At 37.3% G+C, this 22,849-nt stretch overlaps 1 protein-coding gene across 1 annotated transcript in view; it reads right to left on the minus strand.

Moving 5' to 3' along the window:
* Window positions 1-22,849, minus strand: part of MEGF9 (multiple EGF like domains 9) — a 77,227-nt gene that overhangs the window by 6,229 nt on the left and 48,149 nt on the right. The window contains exons 3-5 of the mRNA XM_043453232.1: window positions 11,753-11,892; window positions 968-1,111; window positions 205-474 (exon numbers count right to left, since the gene is read on the minus strand). Of these exons, the coding sequence (XP_043309167.1) occupies window positions 205-474; window positions 968-1,111; window positions 11,753-11,892 (554 nt within the window). The remainder of the gene's footprint in view (window positions 1-204; window positions 475-967; window positions 1,112-11,752; window positions 11,893-22,849) is intronic.

Here is a 22,849-nt window from a genome sequence, read left to right on the forward strand (position 1 = left end):
CACGGTCCTCAAATTTCTGGAGTTGATTCTGGAGTCTGAGCGGAGCAGCAGGAATAGAAGGGGATCTCTTTGGGCAAATCTCTATGAAAATCTATTTCCCGAAAAAACTTCTCTGGTGGGACTTTACAAAGCTAAAAGCAGCTGTCCTAAAATTTTCATTGCTAGGTTAACGTATTAAATTTACACCCTTAGGTGAAGTTTTACCTTTCTTGATGCAATTTCCCTCGAGGTCGCGGTCGTAACCCTGTAGGCAGTTTTCACACCAAAACCCAGTGGTATTGTGGAGGCAGCCGATGCACTCCCCACTCTCGGGCTTACAAATCCTTGGAGTCTTAACTGGGTCCACGTGGCCGTGGCACCGGCACTCCAGGCAGATGCTGTCAGAATTGTAGTAGCCACTGTTACATTCATTGCAGTTCCGGCCTGTGTAACCATCCTTACACTGGACGCATTCGGGTTCCGATTCACCCAACTCTAAAAGAGAGAGAACACCAACATGCTTCAGTACAATTTCAAGTTGCAATTCAAAATGCAAAACTACTACTAATCCCCCCCCCAAAAAAAACCCCAAAACATTTTACACCCCCGACTATTATCTCCTCTCAAACTTAAGAAACACATGGAATTCAAACTAACAATTTACACCTTATTTATTAATTGTCCAGAAAACCTATTTAGGTAGAGAACAAAAGAAGTATGCTTATCTAAAGAATCTGAGTAATTGAGATGGAGAGGCACTCATAATTCTTTTATTCCTTCCTCTTTAATCATGTAAGACAGGATAAAACACAGTTTTAACAACAACTTCCTCATCCCTCCTTTGTGTCTAATTCCACAAATGCATTTACTGCAAACCTTTACTGTTTTTATAACTCCCTTTCACCTACAGCATCTAGAACTTTCTACCTACTGATCACTGACTCACTGATTTTTCCTCTAAAAATGAGTATTTAGAGAAAGGCCTTACTTATGATACAACTGCCTGTAGATGTCACTGCTGAACAAGGGCAGCGAAGACATTCTTTAGAGGCATCAGGACTCTGATAAAATCCTTCTGTGCATTCTTCACAGTGATCCCCTTTGCTGTTATCCTGGCAATTTAAACAAGCACCTAAAAGAAGCAAATCATTTTAAGAAGTTAAAGATTTACTCCAAAAGCACGGTAACTTTAAATAAATTATAAGTACCTACAACCAAAAAACCTTAAGAGGAAACCAGGAAAAGTCACCCAACTCAGGTTGCAAAGTTCAGTCCCCACCCCATCTTACTTCCACACTGAACAGGGCTACAGTTCTGGTCCACTACAAGACTGTAAACTCTTTAGGGAAAGGCTGGGTACATGACTAGAGTTGTAATAAGCCCTTGTTGATTGACTGACTACATACCGAAAGCAGGCCAACAATGTGCAAAGAAAAAAAAAAAAAAAACAAAACCTAAAGATCTATTAAAAGAAGAACAGATAAACTGTTATTTTCTCAGTTGGGATTCTGTAGCTAAATAAGTAAACTAGGCCTGTATGTATGAACACACATAAATCCTAAAAAAGTTGCTTGAAAAAAAGCAAACTGCAGAATAATACATAAAAAGGGAGAGTGCTTAATTATTTTGTACAAATTAATTGATTTAAAAAATTTGGGGGGAAAATTTTATACAAATTAATTGATTTAAAAAATTATCATATGTGAAATAGATCGTCAGTCCAGGTTCGATGCATGAGACAGGGTGCTCAGGGCTGGTGCACTGGGATGACCCAGAGGGATGGGATGGGGGGCGAAGTGGGAGGCGGGACTCAGGATGGGGGTCACATGTACGCCCGTGGCTGATTCATGTCAATGTATGGCAAAAACCACCACAATACTGTAAAGTAATTAGCCTCCAATTAAAATAAAAAAAATAAAATAAAATAAAAATGTATAAAATAACCTAAGTCCAAAATAAACCAATAACTTTACCCTCCACAGGAAGAACCTCAGAGCATATGAACTATAATCACTCCTCCCTTGACCTAAATATATGAAAATAGTATATATTAATTCTATCTTTATTTTTCACAATTCCTTCTTATGCCTCGAGTTTTCTTAGTTGCGTTTGTCTAAAATATCCATATTACCCTCATTTAAAAGAGTGATTTATGCTTTGTAATTAATTCTATGTTCAGAGATTTTTCCTCTCAACTCAATAAACATTTTATTCCTCTGCAAAAAAAAATAAAAAATAAAAATTTTTTTGGCCATACTGCAAGGAATGTGGGATCTTCGCTCCCCAACCAGGGGTCAGACCTGCACCCCCTGAACCGGAAGCAGCGAGTCTGGAGTCTCAACCACTTGCACTGCCAGGGAAGGCCCTTGGCTGACTGACGGAAGTAAAATTTAAAAGCCATACTAAACAGTACTAAGCAAATGGATACACAGTACCCTAGGCAGAGGGATACATTCAAATGCAATAAAAGTTGACTGTAAACTGAGAGGGTATAGGCAAGTTTTATGCTTTGTTTATCTCTGTGGAGGGAGGGAAGAAAACAAGAGTAGGGAAGAAAGCAAAGAGAAGGACTCCAACTCTATTTGAAATTTTCTATTCAGCAAAATACCTAAATGTTAATAATTCTCTAGGTGTGGGTACATGAGTATTTGTTATATTATTCTCTATATGGCTTTATATTTTAAAATTTAAAATAAAAATGCAAACAATAATGAAATGAAAAGGAAGGAGGCAAGCAAAGTTCTGTGTGTCTTAATAATACCCTTTGGTCCCCTATTAGGTAGGACATTAGATGGGCATTGAAGGAGCATAATGTCTGCAAACAGGGAACGAAACCATGTAGTATAATTTACATTCAAAGAGACACTCAGAACTACTATCACAGAAATGAGTAAACTCTATATAGAAATCTAGGAAGACAATAAAGTGTTTACATGCTAAGCTAACTACAGTTCAATGCTAAAACCATCATAAATAATTTTATTTGATTCCTCTTCCTTACTAGAGAAATATTTACAAAAAAGAAGAAACAGAATGAGATTGTGTAATAAAATGATCTGACAACTGGAATAAGATTTGAAAAACTACAAGAATGATTAATATACATACAATTATTAACATACATGTCAAATCTCAATACTTAAGTGATTACAGCAAAGTTCTTTGAAACTTCATGAACTTATTTAGAAAGACATTTAAAAAAATTTGTATATGAACACTTAACTCTTAAATCACATTTGCATGTAAATATCACTTTCAATCATATAATTTTTAAGGTCTAATACTGCCAATGATATATTTCATATATAAAACAAAATAGTATATCCGCATATAGTGATGAACAGTTTAAGTACTGATTTCTTCCCAGATCCTATTACATCCTGATCTCTCTTTAGCTATGTATCTTCGTGACAATAAAAATAGCTGAAAAAATACATACTAGGAAACTGTAGATTCTTGTTGCAAAAATAAAATAATATTAAAGGTCAAAGTGTTCTGCAGTTGGAAAATACAAAACTTGCTTTACATACAAAATCTGTCTACCTGCTCTCCCCATATTAAAAATGTTCAGTGGAAATAATTATATATATATATATAATATTTTGCTCCTATGTTATTGGACCTACATGCTTATTATTTTGGGACTTTCTACTATTCTAGAAAAGACCCAAAGCATCTGTCTTTCTGCTTAACACAATACAGTTTCACTTTCCTAAACCATTTATTTTAGAGCATTTTACATTTTCTCCAGGAAAATTTTTTATTTTGATTTGTTTTATGCCATAAGCTGCAATGAGAAGTCAATAAGAAAAAAATAACTCTACATGGTTAGTATGTTATCTCAAAAGTAAGGATGAAAACAAATATAACAATAGAATTCATTGGTTTTTGGAAACTCATCACTCTATATTGTTTAAAAATAACAAGCATCTGGAACACAGCTATAGAAAAACAAAATTAATAAGGACAGATCAAACATAAACACACCAGAATGCTCACTATAGATGTGAGGGGTGGCTGTCATGTAAGTGTTTTTTCCCCTTTAACTTCCAAATGGTTTCTAGTATGCATTTATCACTATTATTTTTACTATCTTAAATTTTTCTGGTAATAAAATTAATACATTGTAAAGTATATCACATGCATATTGTAAAATATTTTAAGAACTCAGTTCAATTCAGTCGCTCAGTCGTGTCCAACTCTTTGACCCCCATGGACTACAGTACGCCAGGTCTCCCTGTCCATCACCAACTCCCAGAGCTTGCTCAGACTCAACTGCATCAAGTCAGTGATGCCATCCAACCATCTCATCCTCTGTCATCCCCTTCTCCTCCCGCCTTCAATCTTTCCCCAAATCAGGGTCTTTTCCAATGAGTCAGTTCTTCACATCAGGTGTCCAAAGTACTGGAGCTTCAGATTCACCATCAGTCCTTCCAATGAATATTCAGGACTGATTTCCTTTAGGATGGACTGGATGGATCTCCTTGCAGTCCATGGGACTCTCAAGAGTCTTCTCCAACACCACAGTTCAAAATCATCAATTCTTCAGCACTCAAATTTCTTTATGATCCAACTCTCACATCCATACATTGCTACTGGAAAAACCATGGCTTTGACTAGACGGACTTTTGTTGGCAAAGTAATGTCTCTGCTTTTTAATACACTGTCTAGGTTGGTCATAGCTTTTCTTCCAAGGAGCAAGTGTCTTTTAATTTCATGGCTAGTCACCATCTGCAGTGATTTTGGAGATGAGAAAAATAAAGTCTGTCATTGTTTCCATTGTTTCTCCATCTATTTGTCATGAAGTGATGGGACTGGGTGCCATGATCTTCGTTTTTTGAATGCTGAGTTTTAGGCCAGCTTTTTTACTCTCCTCTTTCACTTTCATCAAGAGGCTCTTTAGTTCCTCTTTGCTTTCTGTCATAAGGGTGGTGTCATCTGCATATCTGAGGTTACTGGTATTTCTCCTGGCAATTTTGACTCCAGCTTGTGCTTCATCCAGCCTGGCATTTTTCATGATGTACTCTGCATATGTTAAATAAACAGCCTTGACGTACAGCCTTTCCCAATTTGGAACCAGTCCATTGTTCCATGTCCGGTTCTAACTTGCTTCTTGACCTGGATACACATTTCTCAGGAGACAGGTAAGGTGGTCTGGTATTCCCATCTCTTGAAGAATTTTCCCATCTCTTGAAGAAGTTTGTTGTGATCCACACAGTCAAAGACTTAAGCGTGCAACTTAAAGAACATTTCATGTACAAAATTAAAGACTGATTTTTATAATAAAAATAAAGATAACTTTAAAATCCATTTATAGTAGGAACTAATAATATGAATCTGCTTTTCTACCAGCTTACAAATCCTCTTTGGGAGACAACATAGCATAAGAAAAATGATATGTATTTATCATTATCATGTATTTAATGTCAGATATGAGTTCTATGCTCAGCTGAACCTCTTCAACAAAGAGCTTCTCTGAGTGAAATTGAAAGTTTCTCAGTTGTGTCCAACTCTTTGTGACCCCATGGACTATATACAGTTCATGGACTGCTCCAGGCCAGAACACTGGAGTGGGTAGCTGTTTCCTTCTCCAGGGGATCTTCCCAACCAAGGGATCAAACCCAGGTCTCTTGCATTGCGGGCGGATTCTTTCCCAGCTGAGCCACCAGGGAAGCCCAAGAATATTGGAGTGGGTAGCCTATCCCTTCTCCAGGGGATCTTCTCGACCCAGGTATTGAACCAGGGTCTCCTGCACTGCGGGTGGATTCTTTACCAGCTGAGCCATCAGGGAAGCTTCTCTGAGTGACCTTCAGCAAACAGCTTCTCTGAGTTTCACTTTTTTAATCTGTCAAATGGAATGATAACTCCCTGCCCAATGATTTAATATAATGTAAATATTTTGGAGGATGAAAAACTACTCCTTTGGATGTAGTGTTTTCTCTTTAAGCTTCAAATTCTTCATCTATAAATTAGGAAAGTTGAACCGGATGAGATCTAAATTCCTTTTAAAACCTGAAATTTGAGAATCTTTCAATTATGATAAATTATATACTATGAGAATTAGCTGAAGTGTAACTTTGTTCATTATGCTTTGCCTGGAACCTCCAAAATATAACAATACTGTATTAAAATTCACATTTTCTTTGCTGAAAGATGGCCAAAGGAGCAAAAATAAATAAATAAATAAAAGGAATGAATGTCTCCTGAGGATGATCTCATGCTCCTTGGCTAAGCATCAAAAAAGTCTGGTGGGGGTAACCAAGAAAATAACTGGTCAAAGAAAAGAATGTAGGATCCCTTTCCAACCAAATTCAGTGACAAAGCTTTGAAAACATAAATCGCCACCTGTAAAAAGCCTTTTCTTTCTTTATTTCACTATCTCTAGTTCACATATAACTTGTCAGAAATGCAGCAAGTTACTTTGCTATTTTTTAAAAAAATGCCTAATCTTCTCTACTGAGCAGAAGGCAAACTTTAACCTGTTAAACAGAAAGAATGACAGCCTAGGCAAACAAGGCAGCGGGTAAGAGAATCACGATAAGGTCCGAGAGAAAGCCAGAGGCCAAGAAAATGCAGTTATGGAAGGCAGTTTGAATTTTATTCGAAGAGGGATGGGAAGCCTTTGGACGGTTTGAGCATGGGAATGACGTGATCCGGTTTTACATTTTTATTTTTATTTTTTTTTATTTTTATTTTTTTTTAAATATTTATTTATTTTATTTATTTATTTGGCTGTTCCCAGCCTTAGCTGCAGCATGTGGGATCAAGTTCCCTGACCAGGGATTGAACCCTGGCCCCCTGCATTGGGAGCACAGAGTCTTAGCCTCTAGACCACCAGGGAAGTCCCCGGTTTTACATTTTTAAAAGATCATTCTGGTTGTTATGTGGAGACTGGACTGGTAGAGAGGAGCTCAGAGGATCAGGACAAGAGAAGGGGCAGAATGATGAGATGCGAGACAGTGAAAACAGTTCAGAGAGGTGACAGTTGCTTAGATAAAGAGGACAGCAATGAAGGTCACGCTGAATGGCAGGCTGAACAGAACTTGCTGATGGATTGGATATTTACAATGTATGTGTTCGTGCTAAGTCGCTTCAGTGGTGTTCACTGCTTTGTGACCCCATGGATTGAAGCTCTCCAGGCGCCTCTGTCCATTCTCCAGGTAAGAATACTGAAGTGGGTTTCCATGCCCTCCTCCAGGGGATCTTCCTGACTCAAGAGATTGAACCCACATCTCTTCTGTCTCCAGCATTGGTAAATAGGTTTTTTTTTTTTACCACTAGTGCCACCTGGGAAGCCCTGGATATTTACAAAAAGAAAAAGCAAATGTGACTCGTGTGGTGCCAGTCACCAAAGGAAGAACACTAGGGGCAAAGTAGGCTTAGCTTATAGAGTCAAATAAAGAGTTGTTTTGGATGCGTTAGGGCTACGATGCCACATAGAGCATTCAAGTGACAATGTCAAGTGCGCTGTTAGAGCTTTGAGAGTAGCGATCAAGGGAGAAATATAAATCTGGTAATCAGAACATTTGCAGATGGCACTTAAATTCAAAGGACTGAATGAGATCATGTAGGGAAAGTATAAATGCAGAAGACAAATGTGTCAAGGCAAACCTCTGAGGCACTCCAGTGCTTATAGCTGAAAAGAAGAAGATCTAGCAGAACTGATCATGAAAAAAAGGGGGAAAAATGGGTGATATCCTCAAGTGAAGAAGGTCGCTGAGTAATGAAGGAGTGGTCAAGCCCGTCAAGCTGCTGAGGTCAAGGTATTCACCATGTGACACTGTGGATACACGAAGGCACCTTTAGTTCTGAAAAAGAAGCATATACTATGATAGCATAAGGGAAGTGAACGTCGCTCAGCTATGTCTGACTCTTTGCGACCCCATGGACTATACAGTCCATGGAATTCTCCAGGCCAGAATACTGGAGTGGGGAGCCTTTCCCTTCTCCAGGGGATCTTCCCAACCCAGGGATCAAACCCAGGTCTCCTGCATTGCAGGCAGATTCTCTACCAGCTGAGCCACAAGGGAAGCCCATGTGAACATAAAGTTTTAGCTCAGAAACAACAGTCCACCCACCTCCATTTTAAGGGAAGTATGTGTTGAAGAAAGAACATCTATAAAAACACAGGAGAACATAAACAAGAAAAAAAATCACCTGAAGAAATCTGTTATTAAAATTTTGAATACTTTCCCTTGAATCTCTCTTTTATATAGAGAAGTGTTGGGTTTTGCTTCTTAGACAGTCTAAATATATGGCACATGTAACTGTATATCCTGCTTCTTTCACTCTCTCACGTTGCTGTCTGACTCTTTGGGACCCCATGGACTGTGGCCCGCCAGGCTCCTCTGTCCATGGAATTCTCCAGGCAAGAATACTGAGTGTGTTGCCATTTCCTTCTCCAGGGGATCTTTCCAACCCAGGGACTGAACCCGAGTCTCTTGCATGACAAGCAGATTCTTTACCACTGAGCCACCTGGGAAGCCCATTTATTGCTGCTTGTAATGAGCCAGGCTCTGTATAAACATACTGCACTGAATCTTTATAACATACCATTAGGCAGTTACTGCTATATTCCAAATTCCTAAGTGAAAAGACTAAGTAATTAGTCCAAGGTAAGTCAAGATTTCATTTTCTGTGCTCGTATAGTGTACTGCCTAGATGACTTGATTTGCTTCATTTTCTGTTGTTAGAAGTAAAGTTGTCTAATTTCTTAGAATTATAACTGTCACTGTGGTGAGCATCTTTGAACATAAAGTTTTTTATGAATTTTTAATTATTTCCTACATATTGATTCTGGGAAAAAGAACTACTTGATCACGGAAGTATTTTTAAGACTTCGGATACATATTGCTTTCTAAAATATTTTTCTCAATATATTTTATCACAAAAAGGTCACTTTAAAAATCTAATTCAATCTAAAATATAAGGCTACACCTTACAGAGATGTATAGATGAGATGAGGGGCGTGGTGGGAGTAAGGACTGTGAAAACGCAGTAAGTGGCCACCAGAGGGCAATCATGTGCACCACCACACTGTCTGGGGAAAAAAGTCCAAAATTTGAGACAAAAGGAAAGACTGATTTTCTATTAAACTGGCAGTGTCATATGGAGTATCTATACTCTTTCATGTTAGAGTTTTATTATACTTCCAAACAGAGACATCATTTATTTCTTATTACTGGCCTTTAGAAATCATAAGTATGAAAAGGATTTCTTTTGCCTTAAATTATCTCCTGAGCAGAACCAGGTTGGGATTTACGTGACATTTAAGAGAGCTACCTCACTGCCACGAGGAAAATCAGAAATGAGAACCAGCAGTGTAGACCGCTTCCTGGTACCACAAATTAACTAGGGAGCAATTTAAATCAACTCAACATGATGAGGCGCTTCTGTCATCCAGGACTGAAACTCATCTTTCCTCCGTAAGTTTTCCCATTAATTTGTTCATTCATCCAACAAAAAGTTATTGTAAATACTTACTATGGACTAATTTCCAAGCTAAATGTGTAAAATGGTGAACAAAACTGGTATGAAACTTACAGTGTAGTGAACAAACCATATACGACTCAGTCACAAATAAATACATTATCACAAACTGTGATATGTGCTGTGAAAAAACACAAATGTATATCAGAGTGTATAACTGGGAAAATTGTCATTAAGCTTGGAGCATAAACTGCCTTCTAGTGAAAGTAACATTTAACTGAAGGCCTGAAGGAAGGATACAGTTTAATAAGGCAAAGAGGCCAGGAGTTGGGGTACAGGTTTATTAGAAAGACCATTCCAGGCAGAGGAAAGATTATATGCGAGAACCTTGGGACAGGGGAACATAACATATTTTAGAAATAGAAGCCAGTGTGACTGGATCACGAACAGGAAAGAAAAAGAATAGCACAAGCTAGAACTGGCAAGTAGGCAGGGACTAGATCGTGTAATCAAAAAAATTAACACAATTTCTTCTAAATCAATTTGTTTCTCCATAGACTAGAGGATTAGAATGAAGAATAAGATTTCAACACAGATTTTTTTTCCCAGAGTACTTTCTGTTCAAATATTCTGCTACCTTAATCTCATAAAAACATTTGTTACTCGTCAGACTAGTATGTTCTGATTTTTGTTGTTGGGGGGAGAAAAGATTTCCAAAGAAGCATCTCTAATCCTTACATTTAGGAAAACTGAGGACCAGAGAAGTTAATTGTTTCTAGTTTTTAACAGTTTAACTAAGTTTGCCTAGACACGGTTTTCTTTGCTCCTATACTGCCTAGGGTTTGCTGAGTTGTTTGAATCTGTGAGTTGGTCTCTTTCACTAATTTGGAAAACTCTTGGCCGTTATCTTTTCAGATATTCGCTTCTGTCCCAGTATCTCTTTCCTTTCTTTCTGAGCCTTCAAGTATACTTATGTGAGACCTTCTGGCAGTCTCCCATATGTCTTTTCGGCTCTGCTCTTTCCTTTGCATTTTTTCTCTCTATGCTGTGGTTTGGATATTTCAAACTGAACTGTATTTGAATCTACTAACCTTGTCTTCACTGTATATAATAGTATATAACCTTGTCTTCACAGTACATACTGTAGACTGCTATTAGGTCCATGCAATGAGGTATTAATTTCAGATGTTGTATTTTTCAATTCTAGATTGTTCTTTTGATTATTTTTTTTACTCCAAATCTCTTGAAATTTTGTCTCTTTTCACCTATTTTGTCTGTTTTCTCCTCTATTTTCTTAAAATATTAACTTTAGTTATTCTAAATCCATTTCAGGATAACTCTAATACCTGGGTCATCTGTGGATCTGCTTCCATTGCTTTTCTCTTTATTATTGGCCACAATTTCCTACCTCAGAATTGTCCTGTTTTAGTTGCCAGACACAGTGTACAAAAGAACCACAGATGACTCCTCTTTTCCTGCTAGGCAGATGTAATGAGAGGACCACCCTAATTCAATCAGAAATTGAGATAGGCTGAGGACGAACGGCAATTTTAGTATGAGTCAGTTCACTTATGGCTCATCACTACTTCTTGGGCACAGCCTTCTAAGGCTTTGGATTGAGAACCCAGCAGGTATGTGTCTCCTCAGCCCTGAAAGACTGCAACAGATCCAGAATGTGAGAAATGGATGTGAACCTAAATCCCATGCAATCCACCTTTTGAATCTGGCAATGTCTTCAGAGAGATGGTCATATGTTGTAGCGGGCCCTTTCTTTCTAAAAAGATTTTGTCTCCCAAGCACCATAAGACTGAGGAATTTCTTTCTGCCTTTTGAGCCAGCCTTCCATCTCCTGCACAGTCATTTAATGTCCTGTGGGAAAACTGGCCTTGTATTTAGGGCTCCTCTAGTTTCTAATTCATAATGGAAGCCCCAAATGACTGCCAAAAGTTCTTCTTGTATCTTTCCTCAAGAAGAATCCTTTTACTTGGACCAAGCCCGCTCCTTAGTCTGTGCCCAGAATCAGCAAATGTCCTTGGAAGGAAAATGGCTGGTGAACATCAGCTTACTTAGGAAGAGTTCTACCCTTTCTGGAATTTTAGTTCCTATAGTTTTCATTGCATCCATGGATCGCCAACCAATATGATTTTTGAAATTTATATATATATATATGTATATATACATATATATATATAGTTGTAGAAGGAGTTTGGCTTGCTATGACCTATTACATCCTACTTAGAAGAGAAAGATCCTTATAAACTCTTTGGGAAGAATTAACTCAGAGAAGGACTTCAAAATGAAAAGAACAATGGACTAAGTACATAAAAAAGTAAGGGAAGTGTACCTGTGAGGGCGTCACAAGTGGCAGACCGATTACTGCACTGGCAGGGCAAGCAGCCATTCTTACTAAAGTCGTGATATCCCTCTTGGCATCTATCACATGAAGAACCGGCGACACCCACTTTGCACTGACATTTCCCAGAGCTGCAAATAAAAGCAAAGACAATGAACAAAATAAATCAGTTTGAAGGTTTTGTTGCCTAACATCTCATCATAGATGATCTTAATGCAGAAATAGTGTCAGCTAGATTCCAGTTACTATACATACTGAGTGACTTTTATTTTGAATTAGAAGTTGAGCAGCTTCATGGCTATATTAATTCAATTAGCATGGTAGTAACACTAATCATTTCTGACAATTGAACCCTCTGCATTGGGTAGTTTAGGATCAATGATAAAGGAACCATGGAGAGTCCAAGTGCCTGGCCCTCCAACATCTTTGTACCGAAAGCGCCGGGGTGTAGGACTGGCTCTGCTGCTACATCTCACTCCCAAACTATCCACAGTTGCCCCAGCATCCAAACTGCCCAACCTGGAGAAGAAAAACCACCCAGGTCTCACTCAGTCTAGCTTTTGGCTGAAAAATATAAAAATAAGGACTTTAATGAATGTGCTAGAAACTCACTATGATTTTCTACTTTAGGCCAATGCTGTATTAACACAATTCTGGCAATTAACCGGAATTCACAACTAAGTGAATATGACTGTAATGAGGACCTCTATTCATTTCGGAATTAAACCCAAATAAACATGCTTGATTGTCAACTCCAAAAAAACGACTAAAAATCTAAAGTAAGAAAAATATTTTATTTAGTGTCCCATTTCTTCTTATTAACCTGTTTTCTTTTCTTAGATGCCCACTACATCAGTGATATCATCTCTCTCCAATCAGTGAAACTTAAACCTTTGTTTTAATTTTCAACTCTTCTCTCTCAACTCCATGTTCTTCCAATCACTCATTCAAATTCAACATCCCACCAGTTTTGGTCAGATTTTCTTCCAATTATCTCTTGTTATTTATTGTATAGTCATCTCTCTTAGAATATTTTTCCTCTTCTTCAACTCTTAAAAATTCTCCTACTTTCAGGTTCATCTTTTCCCGTGACTTTTCCCTGACTGGTCAACAGAGATCTTTTGGCCTCCTGACAGAACATTCTCTATACTGTACATTTTATTCCTAATTATGGATTTTTCTACATTCTTTCATATATGTAACTCTCATTAGATTGTTAAAGGCCTAAAGCTAAGGCCGTATCATGCAGCTTTTTTTTAAGTTATCTTCAAGATGTCGAGTCGAACCCAACTGAGCAACTAACACTGTCAAGACAAGCGTGAGCAGAGGAATAGTGTGCTATAGCTGTCTTCATTTCACACATCTTACTCGGTAAGTTTGCAGTGTTCAGGGACCCAATCCTAGCCATCTTGCTATCTTCAGAGTCTAGTATAGGACCTTGCTTGTTGTAGACAATTAATATATGCTTGATAAATAAATGCTCAATAAACAAACTGAGTTTTAGAGTGAAGGACTGGGAGGGAAAAAGAAAGATGAAAAAGGCTGGCACTAATTACTAGGACTCTCAAAACAGCTAAAGTACTTTTCCCTTTTTTCCAACAGTGTGACTCTTCTTTACATGCTCATTCTGGACATCAAATTTTTAGAATTCATATCAATAGAGTTCTGGCACCAGTCATATTGGATGGGAGTCAATATAATGTAGAACTGCATCTCAATATAATTATTTTAGAGACTCAGCTCCTAATAATGAGCCCCTATGGGGATGTTCATTCTACTTCAGGAGCCCAAGCTAAAATTGTTAATACTTACACAGCTCTTACACATGTCAGTTAAAGTAATCCCCTACTGCTTCCCATACTCCTATTTCTGTAATAAAAATAGAAGTTCTAAATTTGAACATTATTGGAACTTTGGGTCGAAATTTGCAGAATAGGACTAAACTTTCAGCTGTGTGGATTCTACTTGTAGTATACAAACCTGAGATTTTTTTTTTCTTTTAAATTGAGACATACCTCTCTGTTTATCAGCATGCCCTGGGCTAAATAATGAAGCTTTTGCCTTCTGTCCTAAAAAATCTATTTTGAGCAGTTATAGTTGAAATTCACTTCTCTCTCCCACTTAACCCATGGTTCTTTGCAATATCCCAGGGTATGCCAAAAAGGAGTAGAAAAATAGTTCTACATGGTATATTTTTAGGGCTTTACTCAAAGCCAGTCAAGAAAGGAAAGAAAGCCATGCTTATGTAAATAATAAATACTTAACATATCTTAAAGCCTTATAACCTGAGAAGTTACCAATCAAACTCTGTATTTCTATCTTAAAGCTGCCTATATATTGGGTTATGCAATTTCTTGACTAACAATTTTACAGAAAATGTAAAATGGAAACATCTGAAAGAAGTGATAATGATGATAAAAACAGTAAGTAATCATTTATTTAGGGCCTATGTCAATAAATATATATTCTTTCTAATCTTCAAAGTAACTCTACAAGGTAGTAGTCATAACTCTCATTTTACTACTGAGGGAATTCAAAGGGTTAAAGTTACTGTCCACACCTAATAAAGGCAGGTTTATTTATACAAACTCAGACTTTCCCACTATGCTACCTACCCTCTCCTCAGTTTAACTCTAAATTTGTACAATAAATTTGCCTGCCAAATAATCTGATACCCACTTGGGTATCAAGCTTCATTCTGTAGATTCCAAGCATCACAATTCACCATTTATTTAGGTTCTGACCCCAGTGAGCTGTTTCTGCCTTGCCCAGAATAAACCCAGTCTCTCTTCTCATTGCCAGTAAGTTTCAGATCTCCCTTAACAAATCTGAGAGTTTTTTCTGTTTGAAGACACTGCAGCCTAGCAAAGTCCCAAGGTTCTCAGAGACACAGCCCAGATTTTGATGTATTTGTTGTTATTCAGTCGCTCAGTCGTATCCGACTCTTTGAGACCCCATGAACTATAGCACATCATTCCCCATTCTTCACTATCTCCCGGAATTTGCTCAAACCCATGTCCATTGCGTCAGTGATACCATCAACCATCTCATCCTGTCACCCCCTTCTCCTCTTGCCCTCAATCTATCCCAGCATCAGGGTCTTTTCTAAGGAGTCAGCTCTTTCCATCAGGTAGCCAAAGTATTGGAACTTCGGCTTCAGCATCAGTCCTTCCAATGAATATTCATGGTTGATTTCCTTTAGGATGGACTGGTTGGATCTCCCTGCTGTCCAAGGGACTCTCAAGAGCCTTCTCCAGCACCACAGTTCGAAAGCATCAATTCTTTGGTGCTCAGCTTTCTTTATGGTCCAACTCTGACATCCATACATGACTAACGGAAAAACCATGGCTTTGACTACACAGACCTTTGTCAGCAAAGTAATGTCTCTGCTTTGCAACACACTATCTTGGTTTGTCATAGCTTTTCTTCCAAGGAGCAAGCATCTTTTAATTTCATGGCTGTAGCCAGCGTCCACAGTGATTTTAGTTAATCTTAATTGAAGTCTGTATCGATCATACTAGAGAAGATGATTATTCTTTTTAAAACTGCCACAGAAATTTACATTTCCAAGAATGTCTCTCAAGTAACTCTGAGAAAAAGAAAACAACTGGGGAAAAAACCCTACCTATATACATATATACAGTCTTACACAAGAATACCCTGAGGTACTTAAAGATCTAGCAAAGTAAACCTGTATTCATCAAATATGAAGTTCAGGATTATCTTATGACTCAACAAGAAGGAACCAGTCAACTGCTAAGTCTCACTATACTGTCAGAAAATTATAAAGGATATAATGTACTTTTTGGAGATTGGCTAACAATACTTCATTAGCCAGTTTCCAAGCCTTTAAAAATGTTAATCAAAATATGTTTACTCCCCATTTCTCTATAGATATTAGATTATTTGGTAAAGAGAAGGATAAACAGCTACTTAATGACAGTGTCTGCCCAATACACCGTCTCTAAGAAAAAGGTATTACCTTGGAATACCCAATCACCTAATAATATCTCATAAGCATAATATAGCCAATGTTCCCAAAGTAGTTGCTATTCCTATAAGTGAACTTTCCCTTCATAATTCTGCTCTAGGCACTCAGAAGACTGATTTAAGCAGGCATCTTTCTCCCTGGAGAATATGCTCCTCAGTTCTTGACCTTTTTTTAAAAAAAGTGACTTTATGAATCTTGATAAGGCAATTGACTAGTCTAGATATCATGCCTCACTTTTCTTGGGTAGATTTTAAAACAAGAGAGGAGGTGCTTTTTTCTCTCTCTTTTTAAAAAATGAAGTAGGGAAATTTGGTTGTAAGCCTGCAACTAGTAGTGCCTTTCCATCATGTTACTCATGGCCCATGGCCAACTTCTGCATGTATAAGAATTAAATCACTCAGCAAATATAAAGCTTTCCCTGTATGACTTCTTTTATAGAATAAAGCCTTTACAACACCCCCTTTCATGGTCTCCCTCTGTTAAAGACTGTTGAATGCTTTTTGAAGCAAAGGTCAATGATATAAATGCAATGAAATTTTGAAAAAAGCAAAAGCAAAAAAAAAAGCCTGTTAATAGATCACTTATGCTTATCCACAGATTTAAAATGAAGGAAACAGACTCACATCTTCATATCTGGAGAATAAGGGCACAGAACTGGATTTTGAAAAGTTAGAAATCTACACTACTGACATCAACTAACCAAGAATTTAAGATGGAATTTCCTCATCTGGCATCACTTTTATAGACATGAGTTACTTGCTAGTAAAGAACTAATTGGGGTTTCTCAAGTGGTGCTAGTGGTAAAGAACCCGCGGACCAAAGTAGGAGACGTAAGAGACATGGGTTTGAATCTTGGGTCAGGAAGATCCCCTGGAGGAGGAAATGGCAACCCAATCCAGTATTCTTGTCTGGAGAATTCCATGGACAGAGGCGCCTGGCAGGCTACAGTCCCCAGGGATGCAGAGTCAGACACGACTAAAGCAACTTAGCACCACAGCACAAAGAACTAATGAAGAATGGATAGCTGTATCAGAAAGGTGAACATGGAATCATTCATAAAGGAAGCAGAAACACTGCGGAACTAAGTTATACTAAGTATTATTAAGTATATACTGTGCATTCTTAAATTATCCCAGACAGGATGATCAGATTTTCTTATGGTATCAGTGCTTAGCATAGATTTTCTCACATTCACAGGTGTGAACAACTATTATAAACACTGAAAAAAATCTCTCTCAAAATGTAAACAAAGAATGCATTTTCTGACATGAAGTGATTCATTTTTCAAAAGAAAATTCAAAGATGTATCATCTCAAGATATAGTACATATTTATGTCACACAAGCACTAGCCAAAATATCATTTTAAGGGTTCTGTTTTGTTTAAGAGGAGTGGGTGGAGAATCTTCAGAATTTCCATTATTTTACTAGGGTAGGAAGGGTGGGACACAGGAAGGGAGGTATCAGAGTCTATGGAAAATTCATAGCCTGAGGAGACACAGAGAGCTTGGTTCAAATTCCAGCTCTGCTAGTAACTAGCCACGACTGAGTACTTATTTCTGTCTTGGATTCAGTATTCTCATTTGTAAGATGAAGATAATTAGACCAACCTCTGTAGAGTTATTGTTAGGGTTAAAGATCACAGATGCAGGGTACTTAGCCCAGTGTTTGGCACATAATCAGTACTTAAAAAAATGAAAGAATGATGAAGATGAAGACAATGGGTCCTAAATCTTTAATTTTTTTCTGTGAATTGTAAAGAGAATCAGTGAGAATCTCGAGTAGGCAAAGACAGACAAGTTTATTTACTTTTAAAATTCTGTTAACAAACCTAGAAAAATGGCAAGACTTTATGGGGTAACTACTAGTTTGGAGCCAAAATGTGGCTCGGAAAAGAGAGAACATTATGAACACATGGTAGAAACGGTTTTTGGAAAGAAAATTTAAAAATTGAGAATCAGCAAAATCCTATATTAAGTGGGACCAAAGCCAGAGAGACCTGATATGCTTTGTTACCAGCCAGCTAAATTGATCTAATTTTTTCTAAATTGCCAAATGTCTTGATGTTTTTTATATTATCAAAAACATTATCTGTTTTCTTCTTAAGATTTATAAGTTATAACTTACATGATGGCATATCTTTAGATACCACATTATCAATAAACAGTTATAGAGTCACTATAAAGATATAGTTCTAATTAGGGAAAATTAATTTATGCAGAAGCCTTGCTTTTTCTCCTTCCTCCTTTTTCAAACAGCTTACATGTTGGCACTCTGACAAGGAAAGAACAAGAAACAGAGACAGATAAATAATTAAATGTATTAATTTTCTTCTTCTGCCTCTTTCAGTAACTAAAAGCCACTTAGTTTAGAAAGAGACTTAAACTGTTAGCCAAAATAGAATCTGAAATTAAGAGGAAATTTCATACTGTAAGCTCTCCCAATATATTAAAAGTAGTATTAAAGGGCAGCTCGTGAAAGTTTTTCTAACCAGAAGCAGCTTCCACATGGGAAAATAAACAAAACAAAAAGTTATTAACAATCCTTAATTTCATGTTCGAGTCATGGTTTGTAAAGGTAATCAAAAAACAGTTTCTCCTTTTTATGAAAGAAGTTCAATAATTTGGAAAAAGAGCATTTGCATTTAGTGTTCCTGTGTCTTTCTACAATCATGGAAAAGACTATTATGCAATGACCAAAGCTTCTTCTCTGGAAGAAAGAAAAAAGATAGCTTTATTGTGGAAAACATTGGGCTATTATGCTAAACATTCCTTGTTTTTTTGAGGGCAAATAGTCTAAAATATGTTTAGAGGAAATTCATATTCAGGCAGAAATTCTTAATACTCAAAAAAGGCATTGCCTAAGTGTAAAAATATTTCTGATAGCTGATCTTACCAAAATCAAATTTAAAAGTTTATTTGAAAAGTCAGAAGTAAAACTTAATGGCAAAAAAAATAAAAGTATCATATTTCCAGAGCCACAACTTGGGAAAGCAAACTTAATCTAAGAAAGTTATTTCTTATTTCCTTCATTTTTTTAAAATGGAAGAAATACAGCCATAGGAATTCTCAAACCCACACAATCACTCCATTATTTGATAGAGATTTCTGCATTTCAAAAGCCATTTTGAAAAGGGAAAAAGCATGAAGTCCCAGTGTCATGTTCTTGAAAAGCTTATGCTTCTCACATATGTTAACATTTGTAGTCTTTTGTAACCATTATAAAAGGTTTGCTTAGTAAAAGGACAATTATTAATACTTAGTTTGTGTACACGCTGTGTTCTAAAAATTAACTTGTAGTTCTTAGAATTTAGAACTCATTTTCTCACAGAAATGACAGCAGAAGTGGTGGTTTAGTTTCCAGATGAGCAAACATAAACCTGTTTAACTTAAAATGTTGATATTAACAGTACTGAGGACCAAGTCCTTTATACATAACTAAGCCTTTGAGTTCTGAACCCTCTAAGGAGTGGAGTGGTCAGGGGACAATATGAATCTTCATTCCTACTGTAGGGCTATTAATAAAGTGCATAGAGCAACATTTATCTATGCATCACTTAATTTTGTTCTCACAATATGACGCTCATTAGCCTCAGTTTTGTCAGTTTCTTGCTGTTTGATTATTGGGCAAGTTAAATTTCCACATCTGAAAAATAAGAATAATAATCCTTGTTTCAAAAATTGTCTCAGTTTACGTATTTAAGTGTCTTCCAAATTGTAGTAGCTCCTTATATAGTAAAATAATAATATTCTCAACACTCCCAATTGTTAGAAAATAGTAATGTGAATGACTCAATTTTCAAGGTCACACAGCCAGAAGGTAATCAGAATTAGAGCCTAAGTCTTCTGCCTACAAATACAATATTTTTCTCTTTTTCTCCTATATTCTAGGTTACTTCTATGTACATATGAAAGCAATTCAGAAAGATTTAATGTGCTCATCTTCATAGACTTGAAAAACTCCTAGAAGAAGCTTTCTATGTTGATCTTCTGCTGGCTCAATCATCAGTCATTTAAATATCTCCTAAATTGAATGAGACTTTAAAATAACTGCCCAAGATATGAGACATTGCTTCCAATCTGTCTCAGTATGATTCCAAGATTTGGGAGCAATAGTTTCCTACTTGTATCTAGCACTATTTGCAAATGCCCTTATTTCAGCCAGTTTCCTTGCAAAGCTTTCTTTTTACCCCCTAGCAAGTTTACTGATATAACTTTGGGAAGCTCTTCAATTTTTATTTTTAAATTATTAAATTTTTTATTCATTCAAAAGTAGACAAATTTAAAGATAATACAACTTAAAGAACAATACATTCAAAACTTTGATATCCACTAGGGAGACATTTGAAGCCCCTGATGTAGCCTTCCTCAACTGCATGTCCTTCTCTTGTGCCAGAAGCAATGAAGTTTTAATCATTCTTTAGCTTTTTAAGAGTTTTAACATCTCTGTGAGTGTGTGCGTGCTAAGTCACTTCAGTTGTGTCTGTCTCTTTGTGACCCTTTGGACTGTAGCCCACCAGGCTCCTCTGTCCATGGGATTCTCCAGGCAAGAATACTGGAGTGGGTTGCCATGTCCTCCTCCATGGGATCTTCCTGACCCAGGGATTGAACCCACATCTCTTATGTCTCCTGTATTGGCAGGCAGGTTCTTTACCACTAGGGCCATCTGGGAAACCCTTACCATCTCTGTATGTATTAATAAATCATTTATAACATAGGTTTGCCTGCTCTTAAACTTTGTTAATGAAAATAATTAAGTACTCTTCAATTCACTTTCTTCTTGATCCATAGAATATTATGTTTTGAAATTCATCACAGTAAATTGGTATAGCTATAGTCATTCATTTTTCTCTGCTGTACTGTATTTCATCACATAAATATAATCCTATTTATTTATTCATACTTCTAAACACATGGGCTGTTTTCATTTGTTATTATGGATACCAAAGGCTTCTGTGCAACTTCTTATATGCCCCTTCTGGTACACATGAGCATGCATTTCTCTAGCGTACTTAACAAGGAATGGTACTGCAAGGTCATTGAGTTTGTGCATGATCATCTTTACTAGGCAATACCTGATTTCCAAAAATAAGTACTAGCTCTCAACAAAAATGCTATTTTGCTTAACCTCAATATTCTGACTCTGCTAAAAGGGCCTCTTTAATGGACACAGTTCTCATAGAAACAAAGAACAGAGGCTAGAATGCCTTCTGGTTTTCTCCCACATATAAGTTGATATTAGGTTTTAGGGGGCAATATTGTCCACTAGATCAATAGTGCTCAAATCTAAGCATGCATCTGGAAGACTGCTTGGACCTATCCCAGAATTTTGGATTCAATGGGTCTAGGGTTGGCCCCAGGAATTTTCATTTCTAATTCCTAGGTTATGCAGATACTGGTCTGGAAACCTGACTTAGAGGACCCCTGTACTAGATTAATAAGATTATTCTTATTTTACTACCTATTAATACTTTTAATACTCCTAGCCCTGACTGGTAAAGCTACTTAATTTCCACTTCAAGGCTTAGTGCTGAACCCTTTATTTGGTATCATTTCCGACATAAGCAATCAATCTCTGTGATTTGTCTGTCATTAAATTCCATTTGCTCACTGGTTCACTGAACCTCAGTCCCCTATGTTCTCAATGACTGAATTACAGATGAATTACTGAATCACGATGAATTACAACTAATTTCTCAAAGCCTGGCTCCTGGTCCTAGTTGCTCTGTCTGCCTACTTTTCATCTCAACGACTAGGTCCATGACACTTGTTTTCAGATCTCCAACATGTCAAATGCCTGCCAGCAAGTCAGGTAGACACAGCTTTGATATTCATTAATGTGCTAATTTCTGCCTTTCAAATGAGTCTCTATAGATATGGATTCTCTACAGATACTCTCATTATTTCAAATTGTCTCCTTCTCTGCAATATCTGGGCTTCCCAGGCGGCTCAGTGGTAAAGAATCAGCCTGCCAATGCAGGAGACATAGGAGATGTGAGTTTGATCCCTGGGTCAGAAAGATCCCCTGGAGTAGGAAATGGCAGCCTGCTTTAGTGTTCTTGCCTGGGAAATTCCATGGACAGAGGATCCTGGTGGGCTACAGTCCATGGGATCTCAAAGAGTCAGACAGGGCGGCGTGACTGAGCACACACGAACGCATGAAATATTTATCTTCAGAGTGCCCAGATGTGACTTCTATTAATAGACTTATGTCTCTGTGGGCCGGTTCCTAGGTGGATGAGTCATGCTAACCCACACCCAGATCTGCACTTTTACTGAGACACTGCCATATCTAATCTTGCTTATTCTACTTTAGGGTACATTTCTATACAGTGGGGAAAGCCTTGAAAATAGATAGACCTAGACTCAAATCTAAGCTCTGCCACTTATTAGTTATGCCCTATGGCTGAGAAACAGCCTCTAAGAGCTAGATAGCTAAACTGTTCTGAGAAATCAGAGACATTATATGTGTAAAACCAAGCAAAGAGGTTTAACAGTGTTCATTAGGTGTTCATTTCCTTCTGATCCTCCTACTGAATTATGTAATTTCCTTAGGCGAACAGCTTAGTCAAGAAAGCTAAAACTATTTCCCTGCAAAAACCTTTCAAACATCTATAGTATCTGTTTTATTGGATATCCTATTTAACTGTAGAACTTTTTAAAAAAAATCAACTCAAGACCAAGAAAAATAAAAATTAAAGAGATGGCGTTGTAGGGTAGTGTATGTGTTAGGAATGGGCAGAAGAGATGACGGGATTCTGTTATGGATAACATAAGCCACATTTTCATCCCTGCTTTTGGCAGTGGGAGAAGAATGCCTATGTTCTTCCTGTAGAGTGTTCAGAAAACGTCTTAAACTTGATGGTATCTCAGGTCTCTTTGAGAATCTACTGAACGTTGCAGATCTTCTCCACAGAAGAACACCCATATCACCACTGCATTTTGTTTTGTTTTGTTTTTTTTTTCACCACTGCATTTTGTGTACTTCCCCTTCTTAGGTTAAGAACTCCTGACTAAACCCAGAACTGCACACCATGGAAGTTTAATGCAACAGAAAGAACATGGGATACGGTGTCGGAAGACCCTGAAATGACTCCTTC

Source organism: Cervus canadensis, chromosome 30 (genome assembly GCF_019320065.1).
Source record: "Cervus canadensis isolate Bull #8, Minnesota chromosome 30, ASM1932006v1, whole genome shotgun sequence".
Lineage (NCBI taxonomy): Eukaryota > Metazoa > Chordata > Mammalia > Artiodactyla > Cervidae > Cervus > Cervus canadensis.